The 24,612-nt window shown below is 39.4% G+C and overlaps 3 protein-coding genes across 21 annotated transcripts in view; 2 read left to right on the forward strand and 1 right to left on the reverse strand.

The window, feature by feature from the left end:
- Nucleotides 1-4,485, reverse strand: part of LOC104921044 (calcium/calmodulin-dependent protein kinase type II subunit gamma) — a 35,072-nt gene extending 30,587 nt beyond the window's left edge. For 7 of the 16 annotated variants that reach the window (XM_027289547.1, XM_027289542.1, XM_027289541.1 and 4 more), the window contains exons 1-2: nucleotides 4,210-4,484; nucleotides 2,098-2,192 (exon numbers count right to left, since the gene is read on the reverse strand). In XM_027289547.1, the coding sequence (XP_027145348.1) occupies nucleotides 2,098-2,192; nucleotides 4,210-4,274 (160 nt within the window). In that variant the 5' untranslated portion in view covers nucleotides 4,275-4,484. Of the gene's footprint in view, nucleotides 1-2,097; nucleotides 2,193-4,209 lie in introns of all 16 variants that reach the window. The other 9 variants (XM_027289544.1, XM_027289539.1, XM_027289546.1 and 6 more) reach the window with 2 other exon arrangements.
- Nucleotides 4,486-10,277: 5,792 nt separating this feature from the next.
- LOC104921353 (tripartite motif-containing protein 35-like) lies at nucleotides 10,278-24,467 on the forward strand. Its single transcript, XM_027289450.1, has 9 exons — nucleotides 10,278-10,348; nucleotides 12,232-12,525; nucleotides 22,390-22,662; nucleotides 22,849-23,195; nucleotides 23,485-23,556; nucleotides 23,637-23,855; nucleotides 23,940-23,962; nucleotides 24,040-24,158; nucleotides 24,263-24,467. The coding sequence occupies exons 2-9, from the start codon at nucleotides 12,261-12,263 to the stop codon at nucleotides 24,364-24,366; spliced, it is 1,422 nt and encodes a 473-aa protein (XP_027145251.1). The 5' UTR covers nucleotides 10,278-10,348; nucleotides 12,232-12,260; the 3' UTR covers nucleotides 24,367-24,467.
- On the forward strand, nucleotides 15,003-18,867 carry LOC109138279 (uncharacterized). 4 transcript variants are annotated; one of them, XM_027289124.1, is made up of 7 exons: nucleotides 15,058-15,079; nucleotides 15,947-16,319; nucleotides 16,402-16,683; nucleotides 16,859-17,187; nucleotides 17,689-17,830; nucleotides 17,902-17,978; nucleotides 18,077-18,867. In XM_027289124.1, the coding sequence occupies exons 3-7, from the start codon at nucleotides 16,431-16,433 to the stop codon at nucleotides 18,263-18,265; spliced, it is 990 nt and encodes a 329-aa protein (XP_027144925.1). In that variant the 5' UTR covers nucleotides 15,058-15,079; nucleotides 15,947-16,319; nucleotides 16,402-16,430; the 3' UTR covers nucleotides 18,266-18,867. The 4 variants fall into 4 exon arrangements, with proteins under 4 accessions (XP_027144924.1, XP_027144925.1, XP_027144923.1 ...); XM_027289123.1 differs by lacking the exon at nucleotides 15,947-16,319 and having other exon boundaries at nucleotides 15,003-15,079; XM_027289122.1 differs by lacking the exons at nucleotides 15,058-15,079; nucleotides 15,947-16,319 and adding an exon at nucleotides 15,122-15,431.
- Nucleotides 24,468-24,612: the final 145 nt, after the last annotated feature.

The following is a 24,612-nucleotide window of genomic DNA, read 5'->3' on the forward strand; positions in this document are numbered from 1 at the left end:
TGAAACTTGTACCGCACAGTTGCAACACTTTGTACACTGTCATGTCTTTATTTTATCTTGTCATTTTTCTTTACCACAAGTTTTTTTTCAGTTCCTTGTTTCTACATCAAATGGAGCTTTCTTCATGTGAAATTTTTGGGGCTATGTCTTCTTCCTCTGGGTCGTTTATGAACTGAATACACTAAAAACGAGAGATCATTAAGGTCCCATCATCCTCTGGGGGTGAGAATCAGGTGTTTTTGTGTGTGCGTTGTGTACCATGCTGCCCACTTGCATCCACCCCCGACTGCCTGTGGGCTGGACTGTCCCACAGCCAACTACCTACATCCATCCTCAACATCCCATCCTCCCTCCCTCCCTCCGTCCCTCACTTCCTTCCTTCTTTTATTTCCTTCCTTCCTTCCCCTCCCTGTCTCCCTTTTTCCCCCCTCCCCCCTCCTCAGATTACTGCAGTGTTTACCAGAGCTTTGAGAGACTTACCCACCAGGCCACGCGTGAGGTCACACTCGCCCCATCAGGCTAAAAAAAACCCACCCAAATCCTACCAGGCAAGCTGCCTCTGCTCACGCACTGGCTGCCTATGTGTGCGTGGACGTCGTGGGTTTTTTTTTTTTTTGTGCATGTAGGTGCATGTTTGCGTCAGCTGGGGCGGCCTAGCGCAATTCTTCTCTTAGCCCAAAATCCTCTTGTTCCCTCCTTCGCGCACTCTATCGTGTCTTGTTCTCTGTCTCATTTCACCTTGCTTCCTTGGTGTGGAGTGTCACTGATCTCCTTGCAAGACTATATTGTTAAAATCCTCCTCCTCCTCCTCCTCCTCCAAACACGCACACATACACAGGCCTACATTGTACTGCCTGCCTCTGCGAAGAGCCAACAGTTTTCTGCTGAGCCCTTACTTTTCCTCGGTGGGACATTAATACCAGGAGCTGCTCTGTGTGGACACTTGATGGCAGGGATAGAACAATAACGGTATTACAACACACTCACAAATGCCTCACAATACAGACACACTCTATTAGTGTTGCTCCCTGCTCTCTCTGGCTCTCTTTCACGCACACAAATGCCATCAGACACAGACAACAACAGGGCAAACAGGGAGGCGCCTATGGAATCCGTGGGGTCTTAGTGGTTGATGAGATACATTTAGCATAAGTGGATTAGCCTCAATACAAACCAATCCCCCTTCGTAGCAAGACAAGAGAAAGGCAATGAGGGAGAGAGAGGCTAGCAGAGAAAGAGAGGCACAGAGGTAATGAGAGAGAGTGCAGGGAAAAGGAGAACAAAGGAAGCCAGGTGTGTGTGAATGTCAGGAAGGAGAGCAGGCCTAATTTGTCAGATAGAAAAAGGAGAAAGCAATTAAGTATCTCAGTCTGAAGCCAGGGGAGGTTCTGACACACTGACACGAGCTCGCGTCATCGTTACCACATGGCACGCCACACCGGGCATGTGCACGTGGGTGTGGATCTATGCAGCGACGCAAGAGTAACACAACAAATTAAAATCAGGGGGTGGACTCGGGCAACAATTAACAACGCCACACAGACGAGAATCATCTTTAACGTCCTGCCAGTTCTTATTGTTTTATTTCAGTCCCAACCGTGTGCTCTTTCCATGAAGAGCTTCTTAGAAATTTGGATCAATTCATCCTACAGCGGTCGTCTAATGATACCACAGAGGAGCGATTGAGTTATTCAATACAGTGTTTATAAAGAGGGTCATTAAACCACCGAGAGGTTGCTGATAAGAACTCCCCACAGACACAGTGATTGAATAAAAGATTTCCTCGGCTATTGGAAAATTTGGGAATCCTGTTAATGTGCATACTTTCCAATGAGGCTGAGGGACATGGTGACAGAGAGACAAAAGACTTTAATATGTAGAGATTTTGCTACACAATACCGGGATAGTTATCCCCTTTGATATCTCTGGTAAGCTATAAGAGACAAACTTCTTTATCGACAGGACAAAGCACTATGATTTGTCAAGTATAAACAGACAAAACTTTACTGGATATAACGACACCCATCTCATATGCACTGCAAACATGCACATATCAGTGTGTGTGTGTGTGGGAGACCGTGCATGATGTTACCATACCTCTTGCAGACAGCTTCTTAGTGTTGATGATTTTTGCAGCATATTCCTGTCCTGATGACTTCTTTACACACCTACGCACCACTGAAAAAGCTCCCCTAAGAAGGAAAAAAGAGGAACATAAACAACCAAAAAAAATCAGTCCTGTTTCACATTGCTCCCGCTCACACATACATAAAGGGTGACATTTGAAACGGCATTCACTCCTGTGGCAGTGATTTCTCACTCGGTTGTCATTACTACCGCAGCAACAGTTTGTAACAGGCGTCATATGCTGATAGCAGCTCAGGTCTCAGGATTATAAAATGAATGGTCAAGTTCTTGTGCTAATCTTTGAGAGGCACACAATACAACGCAACCTATACTCCCAAAGGTAAATTCAATCTGCAACAGCCAGCACAAAGAATGACCTTACATTCCACACAACAATGGGCAATATTTAATAAATCCACAAGTTAATAACGTTCAGTCACGAATACTCTGAAGTGCACTCCTTCTCCGAGGAGTTTCATATTGACCTACATGAATGCTCCATATTTTTCACCTGCTGGCTGCTATGGTGATCGTTCATTTTGGTGTTTGTGCATCGCAGAGCAAGTAATTACGCATGATTTTCATAGAGCTTGTAGCACAGCAGTCCCTGTACAACCTGCGGTATCTGGCCCTACGCAGTTTTTTCTTTTAAAAAAAAAAAAAGAAAAAAAAAAGAGGAAGGCTACTCTTCTATGATATACGAAGGCTGCACTCGCCCTCCTTCCACTCTGCTCTGCTCTTAGTTTCAATTATTTAACCGGTAAATGAGAGGTGACAGGTGACAGTAAGTACAAGTCGGCGCTTTGACGTTAATAACCTATGACGGAGCAAAATGCATTAACAAACGGGTGCAGCAAACAGAAAGCCCGTGGTTAAGTGGTCAGTCTGCAGGAGAATCAGTAGCAGCAGATCCACTGTGGAGGATGTGTAGGTGTGTATATGTGCACTGGCTGTGCAATCAGTGCCATCGATTACTGACAATTATTAGGCAGTGGAAATGGCAGCTGGAAATTAAGGCTGGTGCATCTTCATAGGGATAGTGTCTCCCCTCATGATGCTGCTGCCGGTTTGGGTACAACAGGGGAGGGAGAGAAGGGCTTCACCGGCCAAGAACAGCAGATGCTGCTGCCGGTGATGGTGAAACAGAGGAGGTGGTGGCCCGTCATCAAAATACAGAGGAAAAACACGTCACTGCCTCTTTACACACAGTGAACGCCAAATTGCCAAATGCATGGCATTTAAAAAAAAAAGCCCATATTATTATTATTGATAACATGACATGATGACCGTGCCAGTACAGCGCAAACATAACGCATAACTTCCTCATTAAAGTGATCCAGGGGTACGTAACGTTACTCAACACGGGTCCACAAATCATCTGCAGCTGCTCAAAAAAGGGGGAGAGAGAGAGAAAGAGAAGAAAGAGAAGAAAAAAAAGTGGTTGGCCTAGTTAGCTAGCGACCACAGCCTTTTTGGTCCAGCAGCAGCAGCAGCACGGAGCTGTCAGACCCGTGGGCCGGTGAAATGTCACCGGGCTTACGACTCCGGCGTCTCTCGGGGCCCCGCTGACGGGTCCAGAAAATACCGGCTAGCAAACACGGAAGAGCATTAACAGCTGTTAATGCACCAAAAAAGAAAAAAGAAAAAAAGAGAGAGAAGAAGCTCCGTGGCGTGGTGTATTATTCATCACCATTAGCGACTTTACAAAAAAAGACGCAACGCCAGCTGGGGGCTAACTCGGCTAGTTTATCGATATCAGCGTGGTGTAGCTCGTCGGGCTAGTAACTAAGACGTTAGTGCGCCCGTTACTGCGTTAGCAACGGTTATTTAGCCTGACTGCACCACGACAACAACAGGCTCCACTTTAACACACATTATTTAAAAAAAATAAAATAAAAAGCACCCGGACATGATCAGTCTGTGAGCTATTTTGGACAGCTATCGCCAGCTAGCTTGGCTAAAGCGAGAAATAATGTGAGGCGGAGGTTTTGCGGGGGTGGGGGACAAAAAAAAAAAAAAAAAAAAAAACGACAAGACAAACACGATGCACAGTTGTAACGTTTTTAACTGCTGCTGCCTTACTTCCCGAGCTCCTCGTACAGCTGGTACTCGTCGGTAAACCTGGTGGAAGTAGCGGTGGTTGCCATGGTTGGTTGCCCGTGAGTTTGGGGGGGAGCCCGAGCCTTGGGGTACGACGGTGGCTGGCTCTCTCGTACGAGGTCCGGGGAAGGAGGAGGAGGGTAGCCTAGCCTCCAATACTGGAGTACCTTTCTGACAGGCAGGCAAGGCTGAAGAGGATAGAGGCGAGCAGAGACGGAAAGGGAGGGGCTGGGGAGAGGAGGAGGAGGAGGAGGAGGAGTGATGATGATGATGGTGTGTGTGTGTGTGTGTGTGTATGTGTGTGTAGTAAAGGGGAGGAATCCTCGCGAGAATAGGCTCGTGCAGCATGAGATCAAGGCCTCTAAATCTATGAAGTCACTGAAAATGTGAGGAGATGAATTCTTCTTCACCTTGTTTAGATTAAAAAAAATTTTTTTTTAAACGGACAGCAGGGTAAATGGTAATTGTGTGACATGTTGTTGCAAGGTGCACAATCCTGCGAGGATGCACATAAAAACAGCTTTGACATTCAGCTCCTGTCTCTTCTCATATCTTCAGAAATATTGCAGGAGGGGGGGGGACGACATCACAGCAGCATTTTACTGCACTGTTTGGGATACACCCAACCCTGGGTCACACCTCACTGCAGCAGAGAAGGCAAACTGTGTCACACACACATACACATTGCATAAGTACATGCACATATAGACACACACACACACACACACACTCCAGGAATCAATATTGATTAATGCAGAGGTCTCAACACAGTAGGCCTTTCTGAACCACTGATTTTTTTTCTTTTGCATTCGCGAGTGTATGTGCATAAGAGAGACAGGGATGGGTAGAGCGAATAGTGTGACTGCTGTATCAGGTTTCCACAGACGAGCATGCACCTATGTTTTTCCACAGTGTGAGGGCTGTTAGCTTGGCGGCGCTAAAAGATGGTGTCACACAGATCCAGAGTGCCTCACTAAATGTTTAATGTGGCATGAGTGGGAGGCCATCAGAGGACAGGCGGGTGGGGCTGGAGGGAGCCATAGAGCTTGAGAGTTAGAGGCCGTGTGTGTGTGTGTGTGTGTGTGTGTGTGTGTGTGTGTGTGTGTGTGGCTGCCTGCTCAGCATTCTGGCTCAAACACTGTCAAAGAGATGGAGAGCAAAATGGTGATTTCACTTGAAAATCTTTATGTGTGGTTGTCAGCGTGGGAACACAAAGCTGAAACACTGGAAAAAAAAAAGAAAAAAGAAAAAGTTATGAAGCTATATCTGCAAAGTGCAGCCTGCTGAATCCGTGATGGAGAGCAGCGAAAAAAAAGGAGGCCAGCATGTGTGTGCGTGTTATGTGGAAGACAAATGAGCACTGCAACGTAGGCTACTAGCCCTCTCCTGCCCTCCTTTTCCTACGTGCTAACCCTGCTGCCTCTCCTCCTCTTCCTCCACCTCCTCAGCCTCCACAGAAGTTATATAATGGTGAACTCCTCAGCCTTTGTTATCTCACACCAACCACACACTACGCCTTGCCCGCTTGATGAGAGACAGAGGAGCAGAGGAGGGAAGAGGAGTGAGAGCACGGGAGGCAGAGAGAAGAGAAAGTAGGATGGTTGCAGCTGAAATCGGCAGTCAGTGAGAGAAAGAAAGAAAGTCTGTGTGCAATTTTCCATATTGATGTATTATTACAGCCAGACTTATTGCCATCTTTGTGCACGTATGCATCCTCTGATTTTACTCTCACATGAGAAGTCCAGCCCTCTTGATTTTTGCAGTGGATAAGGTAGATGAAGACGGCATCATGCGGTGTTCCCATGCCACCCTGCTGTGAAAAACACACTCAGCACTTTCGCAAATGACAAGAGGATGTTGACGTTCTTGCACTTTGCAATGTGGCTCCACACACACTCTGAGAAAACCCTAATTGGGAAAGCTTGTGACTTGATTATTATGGCCAAACATTTTTACAATATTTAGAAATTGAGTAGGTTCATCTCTTCTTCTTTTTTTTTCATCTTCTTGGTCTGTCCATGTCTTCTTGGACCTGTGGTATGATTTTCAGAGTTAAAATATCACACTTCTGTTTGCAGCAGACTCCCATGGCTAACTGTGGAAGCTGTGTTTGTAACCAGAATAGACTAATTGTGCAAACAGAGCTTCAGTAGCTGCGATACATTTAGGCATGACTTTCCCTTTTGTTGTGACTAATGAGGGTGAATATGCCATCTGTTACATCATCGCAACTGAGAGAGTGGACGGGGCCAAGAGCTGAGTCATGACACTCCTGTTCTTCACTGCTTTAGGAGAAATAATCTGACCGGGGGGGAAGTGAATGAATAACGCTCTTTTCTCCTTCAACAGATACCGTCGTGACACTCCGGAGCAGTAAGCTACTGACCCCCAACTGCTCAGAAAGTCAGTCATCGGCGGTCGTGTTTTGTACAGCAACCCGGGCGTCAGTGTGTGTAGCTGTGCTAAAGTGGGGCGTTGATGATGAAATGCCAGTGTGCTCAGTCAGCTCAGCCAAGAAAAGTAAATAATGGTATGTTTTTGAACATCACAGCAAAAATCACAAAAAGGTGACGTGTACTCAGCGCCTGTTCTTGATGATCATAGAGTTTAGTCATTCAATCTTTGGAGTCTCCTTTTAATATTAAGTCATATATAGTTCGCTACTCAACAATATCAATGAGGCCCCTGTTTACTCCTTGTGGACTCTAAATAGGACGACTGAAAACTATATATCAGCAGTTTTAACCACATTATTCCAAATGAACCAGATGCACATATAAACGTGAGCACTGTGCTTCTTTTAAACTTGGCAGTAGCATCATTGTGCTACACTCTAAGAAAAACTGGTTCTTGATAAGTGCTCTGCAGCACTTCACGCTGTTTAAGGTTCTCGGAGAACTGAAAGAGTTCTTTAAGTCAAAATTGCAGCACTTTTGGTGCATTGAAAAACGTTTTTATGTTTAATAATCTTTATTTATTTTGGAAAACTGACTACTTCTTCAAGGAACCAGTAGGTAAAAAGCAGAACCGACAAAGGTTCCCCTACAGCATCACTTTAGGTTCTAACTCTAACCTTTATTTTTAAGAATATTTTGCGTCTCTCTGGGATTTAAGATAAAAACAAAAAAAAAACAAAAAACTACTGTATCTGGCCCATCATGAGAGATTTGAGAGAGAGTATGTTCCTAGATGTACATGCAGATGTTTTTTAGATGGCCAAAGCCCAATTCAATGATTCAATCCTGCAGCTTGTGATATATTTCCAAAACCTTGTTTGCCTTCGATGCCATTGCTCTTGTATCCACGAGTGGCAGAGGCATGATGACACAAAGTGGGGAATAGCTTTTCAGTAAGGACAATGTTGCCGCTGCCTCTGATGGGGGCAGTACTTTTCTTTGCCTTGTTAGTGAGCCAGCTTAATCATCATAGATAGAAGTCTACAGTATATGAACTCTTTTTTCCCCTCATCTGTACTTCAGTATCACTATTATCATGATTATTATTAGACCAGCACAGATGATGGCGTAATGTAATGTAGTGCGTAGATCTCTCCATGAGAGGTCAGTGGAGTGTAGGGTTGAACAAGACCAGCGACTGACACCAGCTGAAGTGAAACGATTTAGTGCTTTAAGACGACTGACTGCAAACCTTATCTATACCTGCAATTAATGTCATGGTCAAAGCACACCTTCATTTACTCATTTACAGGCCATATGATAGGAGTGGCACAGCACAGTGTCTAGAGGTTAATGTTACATACATCATTTGCTGTATAATCTAATGCACTAGAGACACTGTATAGACCTATATTTGTTTATTTTATTTTACCTCCCACCCAAAAATAACCCTGGTCTGCTTTCATATTGGCATCATTATCTACCTTAAAGTATTATGTCAGTCAAAGCCTGTACTGCACATGGAGCCAGTGAGACTGACACAGCACAACTTGTACTTTGCTTCCACCGTCTGTTCAACAGGCAAAGCTGCAGCTTGTAGAAACTGGAACACTATATCGAAGGCAGTGGTGCTTTACATGACTTGTAACTGTCCTAGAAACAGGTCTCAGGGGTTAGTTTGTATTGTGCATGGTTGTTTGAGTTCATAAAGTTATTGAAATGATTAGAATGTAATAAATAAGTTTGTTAAAGTAGGTGATATGAATTCAGTCGTATTTTAGTTCAGACATCTGTATGATGTATCATTTGCTTTGTTTTGTTTTGTGAAGTTATTCTATATAATGTTTGATATATGTATCCTTTATGTTTTTGTCTCCAGTAAGATAAGTATGTAAAGACTTTGCTTTTAAGGCAAAACTCAACACAGAAATAAATAGGTAAATAAAGAAATGAAAAATGGATAAAATTATGTATGTCAAATGAATCACCTTGACAGCACTTTTTTTTAAACGAGCTGTGGTATATTTAAGAAACCTTTAAATAATGCTAGACTTTGCAGATAAGAAAACCCAGCCTCCTGTTTACCATCGCTCATCATATTTGTTGTTCCCCTCTCTGAGCTGAACCTGAACCTGAAACCATCAGTCTTCTTCCTGAATCTGGAGGAGAGCTACATGTCTTTGGACTTCCTCAAAAGTGATAAAACATGATAAAAGTCACACAGAAGATGTTGCTGCTTCTTGCATGTCAGCATCCTGGAATTATAGACTCATTTTTTAAAATTTACTTGGAAGAAGAGATTTGTAAATTCAGTGCATAGAGTTACTGATTGTTCCAATAATCACCCTGGTATGTGGTACTTTTAGCCACACTAGTGACTTCTCTCTAGGGTTGTTTGTTAATGAAATGTAAATAAATAAATGTAAATAAAATAAATATTTTAAATGATTATTTTAATTCAGGTTTTGCATTTTTTAGGCCTTTTTGGATTTTCAGATGTACATGATTTAAAATGATCCAGCCGTTGTCTTTGTTGTGATATATCAATTTGCATGATAGAAATACTCAAACCTTTTTTTTCTTGATGCTAAATCATTCCATTAACAAGCTCAATGTATGATTTATGTATGATCTAATAAAGATGATAAATGTCTGAAAATATTACAGTTTCTATGGCTTCTCTCACTCAAGTCCCATTCTATCTCACACCACTTTCAACCATCTGATTCTGCATTTCAAAGGCACAGAAGGAAAATTGAGACATTTAGAAATCTTTCTTCTTTCTGAAAAATTCAGCCTATCAAATACCTTTTTTTTTTTCAGGTACCTGCAGACGAGGCACTTTCTCCACTCATACATTTTCCCTGAATCACCTGTTACGACCTCCTCTGATCTGTTTCTTATTCTGCAAGTGCTGCTGGATGTCAAATGATTCAACATGACAGTTTTTTTTTTAAACAGAAGATTATTCTCTCATAAATGAAGAGCTGTGGTATATTTAGGAAACCTTTAAATAATGCGAGCATCTTTGCAGATGAGAAACCCCAGCCTCATGTTTACCATCACTCATCATATTTGTTGTTCCCCTCTCTGAGCTGAACCTGATGATAAAGAAAACCATCAGTCTTCTTCCTGAATCTGGAGGAGAGCTACATGTCTTTGGACTTCCTCAAAAGTGATAAACATGATAAAAGTCACGCAGAAGATGTTGCTGCTTCTTGCATGTCAGCATCCTGGAATTCATTGCTGATGTTTTGATTTATTTAGAAGAAGAGATTTGTAAATTCAGTGGATAGCGTTACCGATCAAACTGTTCCAATAATTTAGTTATAACCCTGGTATGTGGCACTTTTTAGTGACAACGCTGAAGGGATGGCATTAGTGGTTTGTCTAGAAAGGCTGCAGACTTCTCTCTGTGCCTGTTGTGTCAACTGCCCGTTTGCAGTTTTTGTCCACAGGAAAAAAAAAAAGATGTAATGGAAGAGTTCAGTTTAAAAAAATGAATGTAACATTTAAGATAAGAAGTTGATGACTATTGACTGCAATTTACACCATGGACATATGACTGCAAACCACACCCCCAAAATTTCTGTACCCTTGGAAAATACTTAAAGTCACCGTGAACAGTTTAACATTCATTGTTTGTATCAATAGCAGGAAGGAAATAAAGAAGAACTAATAGCTGAATATCTGTGAATATATTTGGGTTAGCTGAAAGAAAATCGGTGAGTAATAAATTATGTTAATGAAGAGTTTTTTTTAAACATTTGTTTAAATTGTGTAGACTTTGCTGTAGTCTGTTGCTTTCCACTGCAGCTGTGCTTTTCTTATGGTGCTTTGTTTTTATTTGTTTTAAATCATATTCAGGTTCAGCTCACTTGAAATCTTGAAATTAAATCATTTACTATTGTTACCCTGCAAACTGTCATCAGAAATCTTCAAATGCAGCTTCCATAGGATAGAGACAATGTATATAGATAAAATTAAAAATCTTTTTAGTAAGTATTTTTTGGCAACATTCCAAAGAAGACATGTTGTTAGTTTAGCTTTTTCTGCATCGACAGCGCCTATTTCAAACGTCCTTTACAGGCCATAGGATAGGAGAGGCTCAGCACAGTGTCTAGAGGAGGTCATTACTTCCCTTTAATGTTACATACATCACTTTCTGTATAATCTATTTCACTAGAGGCACTGTGACCTATGTTTCTTTATTTATTTTATTTTACCCCTGTAAAGGATTATGTCAGTCAAAGTCTGTACTGTACATGGAGCCAGTGAGACTGACACAGCAAAACTGGAAATGACTTGTAACTGTCCTAGAGACAGGTCTCATGGGGTTGTTATGTTTCTGTTACACTGTGCATGGTTGTTTGAGTTCATAAAATTATTGATATGATTAGAGTGTAATAAATAAGTATATTAAAGAAGGTGAGATGCATCAAAATGTATCACTTTAAAAACGTTTGGCTGAATCTTTGAAGCTCTTTTGTAAAGTTTGTTCTCATGCAGAAAGTAATTGATCACATGAGTTCAGTTAAGCACGCTGTGGCATTGTGGGTTGTGAGAATAAGCACGTATGCTGAAGAAAGATGTTCGTTCTCAACATCACTTTGGTTCTGCATGTGGTTCAAAAAACTGTGGTTCAAAAAACATCTGAAACTGTGCATATCCTTTCTTTTCTTATACTTTTCACAGTGTCTGATGAGCAGAGATAGATAAATAGATAGATAGATAGATAGATAGATAGATAGATAGATAGATAGATAGATAGATAGATAGATAGAGAGGAAGAAAAACAAAATCTATAAACATCTGTATCATGTCTGCATGGCCATTTATTCATTAGACCAGTTCAAGGAAGACAAAACCTAAACTAATTTTCTAAAAGTTTTTCCACCCAAAAATGTATTTTATATGAGATTATTCTGTCCTCAGTGTGTATGTCTGTACACAAAATGACAGATAGCAAACAGGCTCCAAGAGAAAGTCAGAAGCTGGCGTAAAGTTGAATGGTTTTTACTGTCGTCTTCATTCTCACGAAGCAATTTTGTAAAACTGAAATGATACAGAAAAATATAGCATCAAATACTGAATGGTTGCTCAAATAACATCATATATTCACAAGCATGATACTGTAAATAGCTGTACATAACTTGTAAATAATGTAAATAGTTGTAGTTCACTGTTAATTAAGCACTAGTGGCAGTTACATGCAAATACACTAAACATCTATGTAACATATCAAAATGCACCACATGAACACCTGTTGACTGAAAATGTGAATATAACTCACAAGCGATCCTTTTCCTCGGCACAAACAACGGGAGGAAATGATGAAGAAAGCTGGAGCTACAAGCTGACCACATGGCATGCGGCCATGCAAGTCTCAGACTCTCTGTCCTATGATCTGGCAGGGTCATGTGACCTCATCTACTTATCAGAACAAAGGCTGAGTTAAACAAGAAAATAATGCATTACTCTTAAATGCCAGTAGGGGAAGGAAAGGCAATACAAATACAGGCAATGCTTATAGAACATGACACAGATTTAGTTTAGAATATTTCATTTTGTTCCATAAATTCTAACTTTTCCTTTTGGTCTTTCACAGTTCTACTTAATTGAAATCCCGTTGAAAAAATGACAACACCTGAAGTTAAAATAACGCTGAAGCGCTTCCTGGATCAGCTGAATGACAAAAGTCTGGAGCAGTTTCAGTGGAACTTGGGCCTGTATGAAAGCGATGGATTCCAACGCATCCCGAGGGCCCAGCTGGAGAACGCTACCAGAGAGAAAACTGTGGATAAACTGGTGCAGTTTTATGGGAAAGACGCTGCTGTGGAGACAACAGTGGAGATTCTCAGAATGATTAATCACAACGATCTTGCAGATGACTTAGAAGAAGGTAAATCTATGAACAGGGCCAGTTTTGTCCACGTTTTACATATTTTCAATGGATAATAAATATGTAGAGAACACAAATGTTTATCTTTACTGTTATTTTTGTGTGTTGTTGTGACGAGCTATTTCTGGTTAAATGTCTCACTCTGTAACTGTTGCTGAGCTTTGCTGCTTTGAGGCACATACAGTAAGCTTTGAATTAAATCACATTTTGCCTCTGATCAGGAAAGTAAAGTGCTTTTAAATTGTTCTTATGTTTGATTTGTAGCCTCTCAGAATGATGATGACGATGACGATGATGATGATGATTAAGATGAAGAAGAAAAAGAAGAAGAAGAAGAAGAAGTTGTCCTGCCATGAATATTCAGAAGTAGATGACCCATTTGTCGTTAATCTCCTTTTTTCTAGTTGAACTAGTAGTAAAGTAGTAATAGTAAAAAATAAATAAATGAATGATAGATAAAAGTGGATGAAATCTGCAAGTCTTTAGACTTTCACAAAAGTGCTAAAAGTCTTTGTGCATGTGAGCCTTCTGGACTTCATTGCTGATTTTGTTTTAAATTTATTTACGAAGTAGAGATTTGTAAATTCAAACCTTTTTTTTCTTGATGCTAAATCATTCCATTAAGAAGCTCAATGTATGATTTATGGATTTATGTATGATTTAATAAAGATGATCAATGTCTGAAAATATTACAGTTTCTATGGCTTCTCTCACTCAAGTCCCATTCTATCTCACACCACTTTCAACCATCACCATCTGATTCTGCATTTCAAAGGCACAGAAGGAAAATTGAGACATTTAGAAATCTTTCTTCTTTCTGAAAAATTCAGCCTATCAAATACCTTTTTTTTTTTCAGGTACCTGCAGACGAGGCACTTTCTCCACTCATACATTTTCCCTGAATCACCTGTTACGACCTCCTCTGATCTGTTTCTTATTCTGCAAGTGATGCTGGATGTCAAATGATTCAACATGACTGCACTTTTTAAAAAAAACAGAAATATATTTTCTCATAAATGAAGAGCTGTGGTATATTTAGGAAACCTTTAAATAATGCTAGACTTTGCAGATGAGAAACCCCAGCCTCCTGTTTACCATCACTCATCATATTTGTTGTTCCCCTCTCTGAGCTGAACCTGAACCTGAAACCATCAGTCTTCTTCCTGAATCTGCATGAGAGCTACATGTCTTTGGACTTCCTCAAAAGTGATAAACATGAGAAAAGTCACGCAGAAGATGTTGCTGCTTCTTGCATGTCAGCATCCTGGAATTCGTGACTGATTTTTTAAAATTTACTTTGAAGAAGAGATTTGTAAATTCAGAGCATAGCATTACTGATTGTACCAATAATCACCCTGAGTGTTGGTGAGTCCAGTGTCTTCACAGAACTTTTACCCGATGACTGCTGCTTTTTTAACTCTCCTCGGATGTCTGGCCGAGGAGGAGGAGGAATTGCGACTGTTTTTAAGAGTGACTTTAAATGTAAACAGATATCGCTGCCATCCTCCTTCACCAGCTTTGAACTCAGTCTGTTTAAATAAAAACATTTTTTTGGAATTAATTACAAGAATAAAGTCGTTATTAAATATGGCGAGAATTAATTACGAGATTAAAGTCGTTATTAAATATGGCGAGTGATCTCTTCAGGCATTTTGGAAGGTTTACGTCTTCGTTCCTAAATTGCAAATGGCATCACTGATTGACTAACATGGTGGATTTTTTTTATTTTATTTGCCTCCCAAGAAAATGAAAGAGCAGCATGAAGCATTTGAAAAAGTCAAACAGTTCTGTGATTCATCGATTGAGCAGATTAAGGTTTGTCAGCAGTTGAAAAGAAGAGACTCAGAAGATTCGTATGATGCAGTTGATCACAGAGATGAGCAGAAACACATACTCGCTCTCTGACATTATAAAAAAAACATTGAAGAGTGTGGGGCAAACCCGTTCATACAGGAAATTATTGAAATGTTTGATGTTTGATTTGTAGCTCCTCTGGACCCCAACACTGAATCCAACACCAAAGAAGAGCATTTCAACACTGACGCACCAAACACATCAAAATCTGTTTATTCTGAGGAATATGATGGTTACGCTTCAAATGATTCATTCTGTTCATGTTAAGATTGTCCATTGTGTAACCATGTGTGTATTTGTGCTTAAAATTCAATAAAAATATTGGAGAGAAGAAAAGCATGTTGCAGATGTTGAATACACCACAGTTCTTAAAACAGTTTCATTTACGAGAAAATAAACTTCTGTTTAATGAAAAAACAAACTTCTTCACAATACCAAATTATTCTATTAACAAGCTCAATGTATGCCTTACTAATAAAGATCCTCAAAACATTGTTTTCTAAGTGAAACTCTTTTTAAGAGCTGCATTGTATTCAGTGAGTCTTTAAATAATGTAAGACCCTGCAGACAAAAAATCCCAGCTTCCTGTTTATTTTCAACCATCACTCAGGAAGGAAGCGAGACACAAACAGTGTCTTACATAAAGTACTCCTCTGTTTATGAGCACTTGTTAATCAGATGCCAGTTGTTTTTAAAGAAGGTAAGCATTTCTTTCAGTTTCTTTCATTTGTTGGATTTTTACATTAGCTCTGATTGAACATTTTCATCATGTATCTGAAAGAAAGTTTATTTATGTGGTTATGTGTGACCAGTTATTTGATCCATCCAGATAAAGTGAGGAATGAGGAAAGAACTGGGCTCAAACCACCCTAAAACAACCCCGCCCCAAATTTCTATGCATTTGGAAAGTATCGTAAAACGTCCTAACGATCTCACAGTTAGCAGTCAAGCTTAGTCTTACATAAATAGCAGCAACTGCATTAGGAAATAAGAATGAAAGAACTAAAAGCTAAATATTTGTGAATATTTTGGATTTAGCTCAAAGAACAAAGGTGAGTAGCAAATTAAACTAATGGAGAATGTTGTTTTTTTTGTGATTTATATTCATGATTTAAAGTACTGTAACAGAACATTTATTTAAATTGTGTAGACAGGCTTCACTGATTTACACTGCAGTTAGATTAGAGATTAAGGGACAGCCATTTATTTAAAGGGTACATAAGGCACCCATGACATATTCTGACAAATTCAACAAATAAATCTGTCTAAATGAACTATTGACACTTAAAAGAGAGATTATGTAAATGGTAAATGGACTGTACTTATATAGCACCTTTCTAGTCTTCTGACCACTCAAAGTGCTTTTACACTAATCTCTCATTCATCAATTTTCAGCTTTACAGATTGAGTCGATATGTTATATCCAGTCTTAGTTAGGAGGAATGGTAACACCAATAGGATGAACAGGAGGAATGATAACATTAAGCAAAACCTGTTTGGGTACCTGACTCTTACTGTAAGGCAGACTTAACAAACTTCCCTTTAATGTTACATACAAAATACATAGCAACAACGTGGAGGACAAGAAAAAAATCCTGGTTGAGCTGACAGTGCCTTTGGAGGAGGGATGTGACGTGGCCCATAAGAGGGAGGTGCTGAAGTACCAGTACCTCCCTCAGGAGTGCAAGGACAAGGGGTGGCAGCATGGCTGTACCCAGTGGAGGTCGGCTTCAGAGGTTTTCCCGCCAAATCAACCTGGCAGCTACTATCAGCTCTGACATCTATACAACGTCAGATCACGTAGACTGAGTGACAGAATTTTGTTAAACTGAAAGGGAAAGAAACATCAACAGTAAATATCCAGTACTGACCTGAGATCCTTTGTATCCTTTATGTTTTTGCCTCCAGTAAGATAAGTATGTAAATACTTTGTTTTAAAGGTAAAACTGACTCTAAAAGTTAATATTTTAACAAAGACAGTAAATACATTTAATTTAAACTTCTCCTTTTTGTCTTTCACAGCTACTTGATTGACATCTCACTGGAAAAAAATGAGTAGATATACTCAAATTAAAAGAATGCTGAATGTATTCCTAAATGAGCTGCATGACAAAGATCTGAGGGAGTTTCAGTGGAAAATGGGCCTGAGTGATAGGCCGCGACCCATCCAGCTGGAGGACGCTACCAGACAGGAAACTGTGGATAAACTGGTACAGGTTTATGGAGAAGATGGTGCTGTGGAAACAACAGTGGATATTTTCATTTGGATGAAGCTTGCTAATCTTGTAACAAAGTTAATTGAAGGTAAAATATTATTGCTTATATTGCTTAGTGATCTATGAACAGGGCCAGTTTATACGTGATGAGCTATTTCTGATTGAGCTTCACAATGTGTTGAGCAGAGTAACAAATATTATCATTGCTGCTGAAGAATCATAGCAGTAATATTTATTAATAATTTCTGTATTTTTATTTGCAGCCCACACAGACATAATTGGGGAAGAGCAATCACATGAGTCAGTGCCTGCTGCCGTCTCTGCCAGTGAGAACCACAGAGCTGCAGATTTGATTTCTTATGATCTTTCTTGTCCAATTTGCTTCTTCATTTTCACTGATCCTGTGACGCTGCAGTGTGGCCACAGCTTCTGTAGGAACTGTGTGCATCACTGCCGCAAATGTCCACTTTGTTGGGAAGTTATCCCTGACACTGCACTTCAGAGTCATTTTGCTCTGAAGAGTTTGAGTGAAAACTACATAAAGGGAAATCTGTTTCAGCCATCAGGAGGACACAGAAATGAGTCTCATCAGGTGAGGTTGCTTTAGTTGGTTAGTTACTTACTTCATTTAGAAAATGATACACTGGTACATATATATAACTCACTTGTATAACCCACTCACCCGCTGTATAACTACATTATATGTAGTGGGGATCAAAATATTTCACAGTGTAAATTTAAGCCACTATTTTATTCTGGAGCACATGTTAGGGAATCAGCCATGTTGCTTCCTTCGCATCTCTGTTGAGAAATTGCACATGTGCAGTGCAGACTGGACAATACCAGTCACAATGTGTTCATGTGTTACATCATCTCTAAACGCAGATCCCAGAGCAGATCTGTTAGCTACGGCAGCACTGCACATACGCTTTTAACCAAATGTAACAGCAGCTTAAGTTTATTAATAAAGTGATTAATGATCTCATTCAGACTTGATCGTTTGAAGGATTTTAGAAGGTTTTTCATTCAATTCATTGATTTAGCAGATTGAGGTTTGACAACATTGATGACCAGTTCTTACTGTGATCCACAGAGTCAGAGCCGCGAAACAGCCGCAACAGTGCATCATTTCCGTCCCAACTACACCGCTCAGTGGGAAAGCAATGTGGTCGCTCCCTCCTTTATTGGTTCTAACATTGACAACGTAAACATCAATATCTTCTCAAATGGCGAAGGTAGATATTTAAGATTTGGGTATAACTGGAGCTGGGGAGTGACCTTTACTGATCTTTCATTTCTATTGCAGCGTCTATTGTTTTACCAGAAGAAACAATAAACCATCACACGGTCCAGTTTTGTGATTCATCATCTGAGCAGATTGAGGTTTGTCAGAAGTTTTACGCATATTTTAAATTTGATCAGTTAAATCTTAACTACATTGACAAATGAAGACAATAACCAGTTCTTACTGTGATCTACAGAGTCAGAGCATCAACACAGCAGCATCACAGCATTTCATAGAATATGATATTTGTCTGGATGAATTGATCCACTGGGCAGAGTCAAACCCAGAATGCCTCTGTGTTCATCCATCAACCTGGATTGTAGCAATGCTCAGCCAGCAACATTGTGAAGAAGACGACCTTCCTCTTGTTATTCCTTCATTCTAGCTGAACTTCTGAGTTTCCCCTGAAACAAAAAAAAGTTGCTGGATGTTTTTTTTTTTACAAAAAAGTCAGGTAGAAGACATTGCCGCTTTGTGCATGTGAGCATCCTGGAATTAGTTTTGATTTGATCTGATTTTTAAAATGTATTTTTATTTGATAGAGAAGACTCAGTGGATAACGTTACTGATCAAATAGTTTCTTTTTCTTGTGGGATGGCATTAGTGGTTTGTCTAGCAAGGCTGTAGACTCTTGATGCCCTAGAGGCTTTTTTGTTAATGAAATGGAAGTTTAAAAAAGTTAGGTAAATATTTTAAATGACAAATATTTTAATTCAGGTTTGTGTTTTTTTTTAGGCTTTTTAAAATTTTTAGATGTACATGATTTATTGGGATATACTATTTTACTCACTCATACTAAAAAACTTCTTCATGATACCAAATTATTCTATTAACAAGTTCAATGTATGTGTTATGACTATGGTCATATTTTTGTAGTCTGCTGTGTGTTTGCTTGTGTGCCCTGTGGTGTTTTTGTTGTCAATTTCATATTTTTTTACCCCCTGTCATAAGGAACATCAACTCACTCTCACAATTCAAGTCTGCTCTCAAAACCCACCTGTTTAAAATAACCTTTTCCATCTAAATCAATTGCATTGTCCTATTTTAACCTGTTTTTAACGTTGTATTCTTGTAATTTGATATACTTTTATGGTTCTTTTTGTTTGTTTTTGTTAATTGCTGTCTACTCTCATTTATTGTACGGTGTCTTTGGGTGACAGAAAGGAGCCTATGAAATAAAATGTGGACTGCCATTTTGAGTTGATCTTGTTTTCTCCTGTTTTGTTAGTTAGGAAAGTAAGTCTATTGTCATTTGTTTTTAGAGTGATTTATTTTCCAGATAGAATTGTTTTGGTTGTTATTTTGGCCTTTTTCAACCCTGAAGCTGATACCTTAGTTATAGTTGTTTGATCTCTGTGAGTATTGTGAATAAATCATTATCTTTTCATTCAAAATCTAAAACTTTCTCCTTTCTAGTTATGCTCTAGGCACCCCTAGACTGCGGCATAACATATGCCTTACTAATAAAGATCATAAAGATGTTGCAGTTTTTTGTGTTTTTTTTTTATTAAACAGAAGATTTTCTTGTAAATGAAACTCTTTAAGAGCTGTGTTGTATTCAGTGAGTCATTAAATAATGAAAAACCCCAGCTTCCTGTTTTTTTCAACCATCACTCAGGTGGAACCGAGAGGTGGTGTCTTAGTAAACCTCTGTTCACAAGCTGTTGCTGTAAGTAAATTAGATAGCAGTCAGAGTTGCTGTTAAAATCTGTTGGATTTTAATACCAGCTCTGATTGAACATTGTCATCATGTATCTGAGACACTGTTTCCAGGGGCGCAGATAGTGGGTGTGTCAGGTGTGTCATGACACACCCACTTTTGAATGACCGTAGATCCGTCCCACCCACTTTTATGTAGCTTAACGTTTTTTTTTTTTGTTTGTTTTTTTTTGCTGTGTTACTGCATATTGTGAGAAGATGCAACCGTAATGTCCCCTAAGGCACCCCGTAGAATTAGCCCCAGGGATGTTTACTCCCGCGAGATCTGTACTGTAAACAAACCAGTTGTGTTTCCAGTACGTGTGTGGTAGTAGGATTTGATATAATATTGGTTGAAATAATATAATTAGCATATCCGTGTATGCTGGTTTTGGGTTCGACGGAGCTCCGGTGATGTCTGGGCACACGTTTTGCCTACACAGGATCCAGATGTGAAGTAGCAATGGAATGGTAGCTTAGTCAACATGGCTCGCTAGCAGTGCAGTTGTGTCCTGTGGATTAAAATGGAATAATCGCAAGAAGTCATGGTATCAAGACAACGTTTTAAGGTAGGACGTTTGGTTATTCATTTTGCCCACTGCTGCGACACATTGACTTGAGCTCATTTGGTTGTTTTGAAGCATTCCCTGAAGAAGGTTCTGCTCATTTGCGCTAAATTGTATTTTTATTGTGCTAATACAGACGGGCATTTTTGTATCTATATTCTTCTAAAAACTCACACACTTAAAACAAACACTTAAAGCGATGGCCGTGTGTCTCAAGTGTACAATTCACTGCGCGATTTTGACAATAGTATCTACACAGCCTTGTAGGCTAGCAGGACCGATGGTTTCATTATCAGTCAGTTGAGAGGGGTCCATGGTGTTTGCATTATTCCATTTCATGTGACTACTCGCAAGGAATTCTTACCGCGGAGCCATGTTCATGTATTCATTCTTAAAAAGCTGCTACTGTAATGTTTTGTGTTCTATGGTGGGGATTTTTTGGACAGCACTTAGGAGCACTATAGTGTGAGAGTGGGTGTCAGGCTGGCAGCTTGAGGGGGGGGGCATTGGGGGCAGCTTCGTCCCCCCCCAGTTTCTCAAACCTATCTGCGCGCCTGACTGTTTCTTTTTTTTATGTGATTTGTGTGACCAGTTATTTGATCCGTCCAGGTAAAGTGAGGAATGAGGAAGGAACTGGGCTCAGTATTACAAGTCATGAAGAGAAAATGAAAAGATTCAGTTTAAAAAACTAAATATAACATTTAAGACAACAACTTCATGACCACTGACTGCAAGTCTAATCTATACCTCCATTTTAAACTGGGTCATGGTCAAACAACTGCAAAACAACCCCGCCCCAAATTTCTATGCTCTTGCAATAATACCATAAAACATCCTGTCTCACAGTTAGCAGTCAAGCTTTGTCATTGCATGAATAGCAGCAGCTGCACCAGGAAATAAGAATGAAAGAACTAAAAGCTAAATATTTGTGAATATTTTGGATTTAGCTCAAAGAACAAAGGTGAGTAACAAATTATGCTGTTGAAGACTTCTTTTTTTATGCAGCATGACTATCACCAGATAACATACTTAACATACTTTTGTGTAGACAGACTTTGCCGTTCTGTTATCATGTCACTCACGCTGTTGCTTTCCACTGCACTTTTTACTTTTCTTATTGTACTTTGTTTCTTATTGTACTATGTTTTTATTTATTAAAAATTACATATCAGGTTCAGCTCACTTGAAATCTTGAAACTGAATAATTTACTATTGTTACCCTGCAAACTGTCGTCAGAAATCTTCAAATGCAGAGAGCCTCCATAGGATAGAGACATATAGTGACAATATATAGCCTACAGACAAAATCAAAAATCTTTTTAGTAAAAATGTTTTGGCTACATTCCTAAGAAGACATGTTGTAAGTTTAGCTACACAGGTACACAGGCCTTCATACCATACTAACGGTACTTATTGCCATTTTGACGCTGCTGCTTTGCCTGGGTTTTAATGAACCTATTTTATTTTCCCACACAGGTTTTTATATCATTTTATTGTTTTTAATTTCTGGTTTTAGTTTTAGCAGGCAGCCATAGAACTTTTTAAAAAATTGTTTATTTGGTTGAGTTTTATTGAGAAACTGTCTGATACAACATGTCTGTAGTAGGAGGTGGTTGCAGTATTGTGCATTAGGTAACTTAACACAGGTAGCCGTTTTCATTATGGCCTGTTTTTATTTTCTTGTTTCATTTTAGTGCATGGTGTGTGTAATTACCTCATTTGTGTTCATTTATGTGCACACGCATCATGCCAGTTTTCTTTTTAAACTTTTAGTGATTTAAGGCCGTTCTATGACTACTTCTGTTTTAGCCTAGATTTTTAGCCCTGATTTGTTTAATTAATAAATTGTATGTATTTTCTTAAACAAACACGTCTCTGATGTGGGGACCCCGGTGCAGAATATTTTTGAAGTTATTCCATTCTGTAAAGTAAATCTTGGGGTGAAGGGCCCAAGGTGGTGTTATCAAAAATGTCCTTGTTAGTATTGTAGCTGAAGCCTCTTTTGGCCCGGCCACATGAGCAGACTACCTGACAAGCAACACCAACACAGACTAAATACGGAAACAGAGGCAAGATGATGAGACACGGGTAATCAGGGAGGAACAGATAGTAAAGTAACACAAGAAATTCTAGGACAAAGCTTTTCAACATAAAATGGGAAATCCAAAAGTTCAAGAAAGACAAAACCCAATTCCTAACTTTTTCTTTTTTGTCTTTCACAGCCCTGCTTAATTGAAATCCTGCTGAAAAATGACTACCCCTGATCCAATTAAAAAAGTGTTGATTGAGTTCCTGGATGACCTGGACAACAAAAGTCTGGTGCAGTTTCAGTGGTACTTGGGCCTGTATGAAAGAGATGGATCCCGACCCATCCCGAGGTCCCAGCTGGAGAACGCTACCAGAGAGGAAACTGTGGATAAACTGGTGCAGGTTTATGGGGAAGACGGTGCTGTGGAGACAACAGTGGACATTTTCTTTAGGATGAATCGTAACGATCTTGCAATAAAGTTAATTCAAGGTAAAATGTGTCAGTTTCCTGCCTGCTTGGTAATCTATGAACAGGGCCAGTTTATATGACCATGTTTTACATATTGTCTACAGGAAAACAGAAAGAGAATTACTATTTCAGTAGTGTAATAAATGATTTTCATTAAGAAATTATAGCAGTAATATTTCTTAATAACTTGTTTATTTTTATTTGCAGCCCAAACAAACAGAAACCGGGTAGAGCAATCACATGAACCAGTGCCTGCTGTCTCCACTGCCAGAGAGAACCACAGAGCTGCAGATTCGATTTCTTATGATCTTTCTTGTCCAATTTGCCTCTCCATTTTCACTGATCCTGTGACGCTGCAGTGTGGCCACAGCTTCTGTAGGAACTGTGTGCTTGACTACCGCAAAAGCACTCAGAAATGCCCACTTTGTCAAAAAGTTATACTTGACACTGAACCTCAGACTAATTTTGCTCTGAAGAATTTGAGCGAAAACTACATAAAGGGAAATCTGGTTAAGCCATCAGGAGGACAAAAAAATGACTCAGAGTCATATCAGGTGAGGATGCTTTAGTCACTAATTTACTGTGTTTGTGGATGAAAATGTTTCACAGTGTTAATTTAAGCTTTTCTTAAAGCCACTGTTTTGGAGCTTGTATGTGTCTCATACATGGAGCTAATGTAACAGCATCTTAAGTTTTGAGCACAGACGTTTATGAAGTGATTAGTGATCTCTTGAGGCATTTTGGAAGGTTTACGTCTTCATTCCTAAATTGCAAATGGCATCACTGATTGACTAACATGGTGGATTTGTGTTTTTTTAAATTTTATTTCATTTGCCTCCCAAGAAAATCAAAGAGCAGCATGAAGCTTTTGAAAAAGTCAAACAGTTCTGTGATTCATCGATTGAGCAGATTAAGGTTTGTAAATACATTTTGAATTTGATCAGTCAAATCTTAAGATGAATACGATGATGACCAGTTTTTACTGTGATCCACAGACCCAGAGCAGACACACAGAGAAGATGATTAAGGACGACTTCGAAACGCTTTGTCTCTTCCTCAAGAGAGAGGAGGAAACCAGAATAGCGGCATTAAGAAAAGAAGAGACTCAGAAGATTCGTATGATGCAGTTGATCACAGAGATGAGCAGAAACACATACTCGCTCTCTGACACTATAAAAAACCTTGAAGAGTGTGGGGCCAACTCGTTCATACAGGTAATTTTTAAAACTCAAGAAAAGTGTAATTCAAAATAAAAAGTAATCTAAAGACTGCTGACACTTTTTTGATTTTGTTTGCAGAGCTTTAAGGCTGAATTGGAAAGGTATGTATTACATGACATGTGAATATTGTTTTGCTTTTCCAAAAAAACAAAAACAAACCTATCTTCTTTTGCTCCAGAACTCGAAATGTTCTGTCAGATCCACAGAATCTTCCAGAAGCACTGATAAATGTATCTGAACATTTGGACAACCTGAAGTTGACAGTCTCTGAGAAGATGTTGAGCATCATGCAAAACCGTGAGTTCTGAGGCACATCAGCTTTAAATAAATTCATATTTTGACTCTGATCAGAAATCTCACTAGTGAAGTGCTTTTATTTTGTACGTATGTTTGATTTGTAGCTCCTCTGGACCCCAACACTGAATCCAACACCAAAGAAGAGCATTTCAACACTGATGCACCAAACACATCAAAATCCGCTTATTCTGAGGAATATGATGGTTAAGCTTCAAATGATTCATTCTGTTCATGTTAAGATTGTCCATTGTGTAACCATGTGTGTATTTGTGCTTAAAATTCAATAAAAATATTTGAGAGAAGAAAAAATGTTGTAGATGTTGAATAAGACCACAGTTCTTCAAACAGTTTCGTTTACGAGAAAATAAACTTCTGTTTAATGAAAAAACCCACAAGTCTTTAAATAATGAAACGACTCTGCAGACGAGAAACCCCAGCTTCCTGTTTTTTTCAA

Source organism: Larimichthys crocea, chromosome XVI (genome assembly GCF_000972845.2).
Source record: "Larimichthys crocea isolate SSNF chromosome XVI, L_crocea_2.0, whole genome shotgun sequence".
Taxonomy (NCBI): domain Eukaryota; kingdom Metazoa; phylum Chordata; class Actinopteri; family Sciaenidae; genus Larimichthys; species Larimichthys crocea.